The sequence below is a fragment of the Phoca vitulina genome, unplaced genomic scaffold (genome assembly GCF_004348235.1).
Source record: "Phoca vitulina isolate PV1807 unplaced genomic scaffold, GSC_HSeal_1.0 scaffold6, whole genome shotgun sequence".
NCBI classification, from domain to species: domain Eukaryota; kingdom Metazoa; phylum Chordata; class Mammalia; order Carnivora; family Phocidae; genus Phoca; species Phoca vitulina.
This window is the reverse complement of record NW_022589709.1, coordinates 62,404,043-62,414,305: the sequence shown is the minus strand read 5'-3', so window position 1 is coordinate 62,414,305 and position 10,263 is coordinate 62,404,043. Positions and strand designations below refer to the sequence as shown.

The 10,263-nt window shown below is 47.8% G+C and overlaps 1 protein-coding gene across 1 annotated transcript in view; it reads left to right on the top strand.

Annotated features, from left to right (window-relative positions):
• The first annotated feature begins 9,779 nt into the window (after window positions 1-9,779).
• The window catches only part of ZSWIM6 (zinc finger SWIM-type containing 6), a 187,396-nt gene continuing 186,912 nt past the window's right edge, over window positions 9,780-10,263 (top strand). The window contains exon 1 of the mRNA XM_032404363.1: window positions 9,780-10,262. Coding sequence (XP_032260254.1) covers window positions 9,781-10,262 — 482 coding nt within the window. The 5' untranslated portion in view covers window position 9,780. The remainder of the gene's footprint in view (window position 10,263) is intronic.

Sequence of the window (10,263 nt, the reverse complement as noted above, 5' to 3'; positions counted from 1 at the left end):
ATGATTCTTTGTAACCCAAGGTGCCAGTGTCAGAGAGAGCCAGAGCTGGGTGCAGTATATGAAGCTTTCTGAAGGTGCGCAGAGGGGGGAGGTAAAGGTTCTCTCTTAGAGCAGATAGTTCCTGCTCCACAGTTTGAACTTGACTTAGGGATAAACCAAGAGCCTGCATCTGAGAGAGGGCATGTTTATCTTTAAAGTAGCAGTTTGGACACAGAGGGATTCCTGGCTAAGAACAATGTCTGGCATATTCTAGGCACAAAAATAAGTATTTATTGATGACACAGAAGCTCTGCCTCCAAATCAACATTCTCTCAACTCACAGATACGATCAAAGAAGGAAAACTCTAGAACCCCAAGAGAAACCCACTCCCCCCTCTTAATTTCCAAGACATCATTGTTTCCTATTTCCATGGTAACTAGAAGACCCAAAATTGCCAAAACTTGACACTTCAGATGAAAGCCAGAAAAAAAAAAAAAAAATGAACAAGAGACAAATGTTACGGACAGCATGTAGGACAGTGTGCAAGGTTTCTGAAATTTGGGAAGATTTTCTTATTTCTTTGCTTGGGATAATAAAACAATGTCCAGAATGTAGGGGTGCAGCTTCTTGCCATGCTGCTAAACATTCATTGAGTAGATTTTATTCTTGTCTTGAAAAGAAAGGAGAGACCAATGGGCCTTGACAGCAATTCAGTGAAGGTAAGCTGTTAGAAATTGCTCTCCTGGCAAGCCTGATGTTAACCACAATGAGGAGGCCAGTCTGGCCGAAGTGCCCTTGCTCCCTGCCTTCCATGGAGTGAACACATGCTTACTGAGCACCTCTTATTTTCTCGGTAATCTATTCTACACACAACTGAATGAAAACTTACAACTCCAATAAGAGCTCCTAGGAGAAGTACAAGTAACTACTAGAGTGTGTAAGAAGCAGAGCTGACCTGTCGGAGCGGCCAGACCTTCCTAAGGAAGTGTGATTACGCTGAGTAGGAGGAAACTGGGCAGTGGTTGTGGGGCCTGGGGAGGGAGAGCATTCCAGGCAGTGGGAACTCTTAGGCAAAGGCCCTCTGGAGGAAGTGAGCCTTGAGTGTTCAAGGAACTGAAAGCAGGCCTGAGCAGCCTGTGTTGGCAGAACCCCAGAGAGTGAGGGGAATGAACTTGGGGCCAGGCCAGTTGGAGATGTGAGCAGGAACCAAGTCATTCTCAGTGCATAGCCTCGAGTCTTGCAGGGTGGGTTTGTTAAGGATTCTGGTGTCTATCTTTCCTCATTCCAGGGTGAACTCAAGCTGTAACAGGAATGCATGACAGGCCCTTCTTGTGTGTGATCTGGGAATGGCAGCTTCTGGTTCATCTGAAATCCATCAGAATACTGCCATAAATTCCAGATGTGAACCACCAAGGTTCAAAGGATTATAATTTTATGAAATACTTTAAACCGAAGTCATATTCAAGATACATTATTTTATGTATGAAGATTCAGTAGGCACCTCAGAGCCATCATCATGAATTTCACTTATCGCCATATATTAACCTCTCAGAAGCCAGAGTTTGACCATCTAATAACTTCCCCTATCTCTGCAAACCACCTGGAATCTGGGAAGTTTGCAAGAAGCCAAAAAAAAAAAAAAAAAAAAAGTAACACATTTTAAATACATATTTTAACCAGAGGGGAGGTCCTCCTCATTAAGAACTTGGTTGAGTTTCATTGTAGACGCACATTTAACAAGCGGGTTTTCTGGGTTCCAAGGCCACAGCCGATAGAGAGCAATAATGCAGAAAGGGAGGAGGGATGGGGTAGCATATACCAATAATTAAAAGTAACAGGGGGCAGCACAACTGTAGAGAAGGAGATCAAACAAAACAAAACAAAACACAACACAACAAAACTACAAAGCAAACCCAAACCCAAAAAACATAAGAACTAAAAATCAAATAAAAAAATAAAGGAAGGAAGATAGAGAAAGAAAGAATAAAAGCAATCTGGGACTTTAATTATGGACATATCTTCTTGCATGCCTTAAGATCTTGAGGGCATTGTAGTATTTATAATTAAGACTTTATGTAAGAAGTCAGTCATGATTTAGAAAGATTTCTAGCCCCCAGAGTCAAGCTTTTTAAAAAGGCTTTGGTACTTAAGAAGCAGACCTTCAGTCATTTGGGAAACTGTCTGTTGAGGATGGCTCTTACCAAGGTTCTGCATAACCACGGGTTTATTGTAGTATGGCTCTGTGGATGTGTTAATCCAGATTTTGGGCTGAGAGAATACGGGATGTACCAGCTTTTGCTGAGACTGCTTCATTTTCACAAGTTATCCAATTCTGGGTTTGAACAAAGTCATTGGAAGTGACACTTTTCATACGTGAATTGTCATGATGCTGTTCTTGATAATGAATGAGTTCTTGAATATTTAAAAATATTGTAGGTGATAAAATGTCCTCAGTAAATACATTTGAAAATTTGGCTTTCACATTTTTAACTTTAATTTTCATGTTATCTCTTAAATGTAAATAATCTTTCTCCAGGCATAAGGTGCCCCCTAAAGTTATGTGGTTGTCTGAATTGTATGTCTTTACTTCCTCCAGATGGGAATGAGAATGAATAAAATACAGTTCGATCATGTTGGAGAATGCTCATGCTATGTGTTTGTGAAGTGATTTGGGGGATGACATTATTCTCTGCAAATATATCTTTCATACGTGCCAGAGCATCTTTTGTCTCCCCAGAGAATGTGTTCATACTGTTTTATGTTTGATGTTTTAATTGTGTTTTTCTTGTGCTATCTCATCAGACATATTTGCAAAAGAGTGATGCAATTTTGAGGAGATCATTAATTTTCTAGATGATGATTCTTATATAGTGCTACTTTTTCTGTGTTTAAAAGTAGGAGGGTTTTTCCCCCCAGTTGACATAGGTAAATAAATATGGAAGTAAAAATTTTCACATTATCCAATTAAATAGTGTTCTTGTGTCTGTCTTGTGACAAGCTTAACAATATACTTAGTAAAAAGTAACAGCTATTAAAAAGGGAAAAGAGTAAATGCTATAATTAAATGTGGCATTTCCTATTTCTTTTGGCTATCACTAGGTTCTAAGCCTGGTTGGAGGCCAGTAAAATATTCCGGTTCTGAGATGGCTTTTGTTGATGAGACTCACCACTGCATTTTGGATTGGAATGAATAGTAGAATGATAACAGTCTGATAAATTCTCACAATACTGAAATTGTACACAGGCTGTATTTACACTAAAATATTTTTGCTAAAAATTAATATAAATAAAAATAATAGAGCAGATTATCTAATATTTAATAAAGGCAAATGCCTTTTACCCTTCGAGGGAGGAATTATTGTCCAAATTGTAAAATTTATTCTTTAACTTTTTTTTTTTTAAATTTTCTAAGTCATCTCTACACCCAATGTGGGTCTTGAACTCACAACCTGGAAATTGAGAGTCCCATATTCTACCAACCGAGCTAGCCAGACGCCCTTCCAAATTACAAAATTTAAAACAAATTTATTTATAATCAAGTTGCTAACCTGATCATTTTGTATATAGTTAAGAGGTAATGATTTATTTTTCAAAATCCCAGATTGTAACTTTAAAGGCTTTTATCTTAACAGAAACACTGTTCTTAGAAAAAGGATGGAAAAGTTTGGTTGGTTGATCAATGGTTGAATACACTTGTTATAGTTACAGCAAATTTTAGAAGGGTACATCTTAAGGAATTAAACAGTGTGGGTTAATAAGTGATAATGTGGCATCAAATTATGATGTTTCCCAATTTTGCCCATTCGGAAGAATTATCAAGGGCATCAGTTAAAAAGATTCCAAACCCCCCACTCCAACCCTCCCCAGGAAGAGGTAATGGAAATCTACATTTTTGACCAGTACTCCGGGCAATTCTTCTGATGTGGCAAGTTTGGGAAATATTGGATACTAGAGAAAGTTCTGACTTTCTCCTCACAAAGACTAAATGTGAGTCCCTGCTTGGCCCGATTAGAACTGAAAAACCTTTGGCCAATTTCTCAGACTCTCGATTTCTTCATTTATTTCTTGAGCAGGGGGACTGGAAAAGCAAATGATTTACTGTTTGTAAAGAACCTAGCCCTGGGGCGCCTGGGTGGCTCAGATGGTTGGGCAGCTGCCTTCAGCTCAGGTCGTGATCTCCAGGTCCTGGGATCTAGCCCTGGCTCAGCGGGAAGCCTGCTTCTTCTCCCCCTCCCTCTGCCTCTCCCTCTGCTTGTGTGCTCTCTCTGTCTCTCTCTCTCAAATGAATAAAAAAAAACCTGCACCCACTCTTTAAAAAATATTAATAGTGAAATATTAGTGGTTTGATTCTTAGGAATTTAACAAAGCTGAATTTTTTTTTTTTAGGATTTTTTAAGTAATCTCTACACCGAACATGGGGCTTGAAATTACAACCCCGAGATCAAGAGTTGCATGTTCTACTGACTGAGCCAGCCAGGCACCCCAACAAAGTTGAAATTAATCAAAACTTCCCCCTCTTCAAGGATGGAGCAATTGTTTTAATTCATTCAGTTCTGGGTTGATCATTCCCTGCCCACCTCTTATTTTGTCCAAGAATTTATTCGGTGGAAATGATTGACCAGGACGATTCTTTGGGCACTTTCCCCTATTACTGGATATTTTGCCTTGATGAAGTGTCATCTCTAATATCTCATTCTTCACTCTTTTTTAGCCACGTGGAAGAGAATTCTTTGTCATTCTACAGGAGGGATAAATGTCTGGTTCGTAGGCTAACCATGGTGTTTCAGGCTTTTCTTCCGCTCTTAAATAATTTAATTATTTTCCAGGGAACATAACTGGCTTTGGTTATAATATGAAAAGTATATCCCAGTATTAGGAAATGCATGGGTATAACTTTGTGTCCCTCAAACGACTTAAGGTTCCTCCGAGCTAATCCAATCTAATCTAATCTAATCTAATTCCATGTCTTGGAATCTTCCTACTAAAGGCAAATTATTCTCATAATTAGCTGAGATGACTAGCAATAATAATGAGGCAATGTCATTTTTTCTTTCTGGAGTCTTCCTCCTAAGCAGTGGGACTGTGTGAAGTTCTTGCCACCGAAGAGTCGTTTTCAAACTTAAGTGTAAAAAAGCCTTATATGGGGAGCGAGTGATTGTCAATTTCTGGTTCCTAGCTCCAAAATTGTGTGTGTTATTATGCTCAGGTGACACTCTAAGGGTCTCTCTTTGAAAATCACTGCTCCAGGAATTTGATAAATCTCTATTGAATTTAATTCAAATTTTTCATTTTTAAATTAAAGGCAGATACAGGAGCCATGTTAGGTCTCTGGATAGGACTCCCCCGCCCCTTTCAAGTAAATTCCTTCGCCACATACCCATGCATGCATCCAACTGCACAGATCAGGTGCTAGGTATGGTGCTCTGGGAGGGGGGTCTCCTCCTTGAGGCTACCCATTTAGCTACTGGGATTCCTGTTAATGAAGTTTGCCTGTCAGCCTAGCTCCTGACCACACTGGCCAATGTGGTGTGGTGTGATGTGATATGATGAGTCACTGCATTTGGGAAGCTGTAGACTTTCTGTACTTTGATTTCCTACCATTGCCTAATGGTAAACACTGGAACATAACCAGGGGCCTCTAGCCCTGATTTGGTCCCTGGAGTACGGTCCTGTTTGAAAAGGGCGATTATAAGTAATTTAGTAATGATTTCGATGAACACCAGAAAAACACTGGAAATACCCCCCAAACGAGAGCTGGCACAGGTAGCAGCCAATGACGACATACTGTGACTTACTTCTTCCTTGGCTCCTGGGTGTAGCTAACCTCTGGGGAGACAGAAGCCTTGCAGTACTGTGCTGGGCACTTGGGACCACAGAAATGGCTGAGGCATAATCCCAACCCTCAGAGAATTTCTAATCAGGGAAGGGAGAGAAGGCGAATGGCTCAGCCAAGTGTAAACATAACTGTGATGCCAGGCTGAATGGTATAAATGCTGTAAGAAAGATCCAAAGTGTTAGAAGGGCTGGTGGAGAGAGATCACACATTTAGGGGGTTTTCCCAGAGGAAGCGGCATTTGAGCAAGTCCTTGAAGGAAGGGTAAGAATGTGACAAGTTGTAAGGGAAGAGAGAATCATTACAGGCGGTAGACTGTCTTGAGCAAATGTGGCAAGTGGGGAAAATGGGGATGACTTATGGGGACCTGGGAGAAGTCCTCTTGGAACATAAGAAAAATCCTGTTGGGGAACTGGACGTTCTGTTGGGTTTCAGGGGAGATGAGGCTAGGAAGCTGGGTTTGGTCAAGATCATATCTGAGTTTGGTCTTTTGCCAGTAGGCAGCAGGGAGCCATTTAAAAGGACTTGAGCAGGAGGGTGACACCGTCAGAATTGTACTTGAGGAGGCACAACAGCTGGGTGGAGGAGGATCTGGAGGAGGAAAGGTTATACAGGCATACCAGTGAGGAGGCCCTGCAGAGTGAAGAGGTGGAATAAGTTACTGAGCAGCAAGAGGGGCTGGGATAGACAACACAGCAAAGAAACCTACATGCGAGTTGCAGGCAAAGGCAAAGAGGAATAAAGCTTGGGGGCCTATAACAGGGAGCAACGGTAACAATAGTCTCGGGGAAGGAAGAGAGCCTAGTTTCCAGGAAAAGGTGATACTCCGGGTTTGAGTTGGCCATGGGGCACCCTCAGGGCAATAGAAAAGGGAGCTGGCCACCAGAAGAAATAAGTGAGCTGAAGCAGAACCCATGGTTGGGAGTGGGAATGGTGGAAAGTCTCCAAGGGGCAGGTCACCAAAAATGGAGAAGAGGACTATGATAGGCTCTAAGGAAGGGTGTGCATTAAAGAGTTTGGAGGAAGAGAGACCCAAGACAAGGCAGAGAAGGATGAGTTGGAGATGATGGAGCCCCAGTAAATTGTCAGGAAAACCAGGGGGAGAACAATTCAAGATGGAGAGAGTGCTCTCAGTTTAAGTGCCTGCCGAGAGGGGAAGTTGAGCTGAGGTGGTGACTCTGGATTCTTCTTCTTCTTTTTTTTAAATAAAGATTTTATTTGAGAGAGAGAGAGAGAGAGAGAGAGCATGAGCAGGGGGGAGAGGCAGAGGGAGAGGGAGAAGCAGGGCTCTATCCCAGGATCCTGACATCATGACCTGAGCCGAAGGCAGACGCTTAACTGACTGAGCCACCCAAATGCCCTGGATCCTTCTTTGAATTAGAGTTAAACTAAAGTTAAACCCAACATGCTAGTTAAACTGTAGGATGATGCCTTAAATCTAGTCTCTTTGGTTCATTACAAAATCGAAATCTCTAAAGTTAGGTACCTCCAAAGATGTCTATTTTTCTGTTCAATATGAATTAATTTCTTCCACTAACGCATCCTATGACCCTGAATGAATCATTTACGCTGTCTGGGGGCACCTCTGTTGTCATCTTTCACTTTCCAGATAAGCGACTCCTTGTGTATATGTATGAAAATGCTTGCTAATCTACACACTATTATACAAGCCTGAGACTTATCATGACTGTATTTGAGAACAGAACAGAGCTCAAATTGTATTTCACTTTTCCACTTACTTTCTTCTCCTGTCACCTATGTTTTTCAAAAGTTTAAAAATTATTTTTATTTTTTAAGAGATACAGAAGTGGAACAACCAGAGGAAAGAGCCTTCCTCTCCCATTTGCCTATAAAGATATTCTTCCAGTGTTTTGCCCACGTCTTTCCCCAAGCACTGAGAGGTGCACCCCCAAATACCAGACGAATATACAGAAACATAATGTCATCAAAATTTTCCTAACAAGTAAGGCAGCGATGGAAAGTCTGCAAGCATCCCGTCCCCCGGGGACCTGCAGCTTGGGGCTTCATAAGACCTGACCAGAGTTAAGAGCCAAGACCTCCATACAGTTCGAGGTCTCCCAGGCCTTGGCCTTCTGTGGGCGATTTTCTTTAAAACTCAGAAGCGCTCTATCCCCTCTAATTTCAATCCAGGCAACGAGGCAGGCAGGTGGGCGCCACCAGCCAATAACCTGAAGAGACGGGAAAGTGTCAAAGGAGATACGGTTTATCTTTCACAATAGCGACCATATCAGTAACACGGTTTACAGTAAAAACAAGGTGGGGCGAAGAGTACGGAAGGATGTTTCTAACGTGGTAATTAAGTCTGTGGCTTGGACCCAGATTTGACCGAGCTCTGTGGCCTGCGAATAATGTCCGCAGGGTTCCCGGTTCCGCCCGGGACTCGCTTCGTAGCCTTCGCCTGCGCCCTCGCACCAGCAAGCTGCGCTCTTCGCTCGCCCGCCCCCCACGCTGCCTCTACCCGAGAGGAAGGGCCGTTCGGGAGCCACCAGCGCGGCGGAGAGCACGGCGCGCGTCCCGAGCGCCTGGGCTCCCCGCAGCCTGGCGTCCGCGGCCGTGGCGGGCCCGACCCAAGTGCGCCCCGAGCGCGTTCGCAGCCGCCGTCCGCCGCCGAGCGCCCGGGGCGCGCCGTCTGCAGCCGGCTGGGTTGTGAGCGCGCGCCCGTGGGGTGTGTGTGTGTGTGTGTGTGCGCGCGTGTGTGTGTGTGCGTGTTGTGTGCGTGCGCACGCGCCCGTGGCGTGTCTACTCACAAAGGTGTGTTTGCTAAATTCATTGCCCGGGTGCACCCTCCACCTCGAGCAGGAGCACCCGGGCCTGGAGCAAGGTCTCGGCGGCGCGGCTGCGGGGACGACCAGAGCCGGTTCAAGTTCCCTGTTCCGCGCCGGCGGGCGAGCCAGTCTCCTCGCCCGCCGGGCTGAGGGTGCGCTAGGGCGGGGAGGCCGCGGCCAGCTCCGGACGCGCGTCGCACAGCTGCGGGGCAGGTTCCGAGAGCTCTGCGCGTTTTGGGACACTTTGGCTGGCTCGGCCCCCAAACAGGCCGCCGGGACAGAGCGGACACGGGAATCGGGGCTGGGTGCACTGCAGCCACGCGGGGCAGCGGAGCGGGCGCTCCCCTTCCCGGGTCTTCAAAAGTGAACTGGAAAACAGCCAACGAGCGCAGCCTCCTCCTTCTGCCCCAGCGCCGCAGTCCCGTCTGGGGTGGGGGTGGGGGGAGTTCCCCAGGGCGGACTGAAGGGGAAGCGGGCAGCCGGGCTGCCTCGGCCGCACCTCCTCCGCCTTCCTCTCCACCCCCGTCCCCCAGGTTCCACGCCGCATTTCTTTGTTTTGAAAGCGCCTCCTCCGCCCAGAGGCTTTTCCCCGGGCGGCCAGGCTCTGACGGGGGGGTGGGGCATTGGCTCGCGGGCCACGCCCCCCACTTAGCCCGGACCCTTCCCCGGGTTCAACCCCCCTCATCTTCCCTTCTCTCCGCGTTTCGACCCGCGAGGCGCGTCCTCACTTGCCGGACATCAAAGGGAAACACGGAATTGGAGGGGGAAGTTGAGTTGGCAGGGGGCACAGAGACCCACCCATCTTAGGCCCGGCCCGGCGGCCCGTCCCCTCCCGCGGGAACCCCGCCTGAGCCCCGCCCCCCGCGTCACAGCAGCCTGACATTCTCACAACCCATCGGGCACCCAACCTCGCCGCCCCCGCTACCCCCGTGTCCGCCGAGTGCTCTATTTATGTTTCAGCTCAGCGATTTGCATAGTCCCCGCCCCTGGCCCTAGGTCCCCCTATCGGTGCCCCGCCTCAACTCCGACGTCACGGAGGAGGCCCCGCCTCTTGTGCCCGTACAAGGAGCGGCTGGCCCTAGATGGCAGCGTGGCGTCGCCGCGGCGTGTGCGTGTCGCGCTTCCTTGTGCCGTTTATAGGGTCCCGGCACTTCCGCTGTCGGGTTAGAAGCGGCGCGGTCATGGCGGAGCGCGGACAGCAGCCTCCTCCCGCGAAACGGCTCTGCTGCCGGCCGGGCGGCGGCGGTGGCGGCGGGGGCAGCAGTGGCGGTGGAGGAGCGGGTGGCGGCTACAGCTCTGCCTGTCGGCCCGGCCAGCGGGCTGGCAGTGCGGCTGCGGCGGCGTGCGTGGGCGGCGCGGCGCTGGGGCTGCTGCCGCCGGGCAAGACCCAGAGCCCGGAGTCGCTGCTGGACATCGCGGCGCGCAAGGTGGCGGAGAAGTGGCCGTTCCAGCGCGTGGAGGAGCGCTTCGAGCGCATCCCGGAGCCGGTGCAGCGCCGCATCGTTTACTGGTCCTTTCCCCGCAGCGAGCGGGAGATCTGCATGTACTCGTCCTTCAACACCGGCGGCGGCGCCGCGGGCGGCCCCGGCGACGACAGCGGCGGCCCCGGCAGCGCGGGCGGCGGCGCGGGCGGCGCGGGCGGCGGCGGCTCCTCGTCCTCGCCG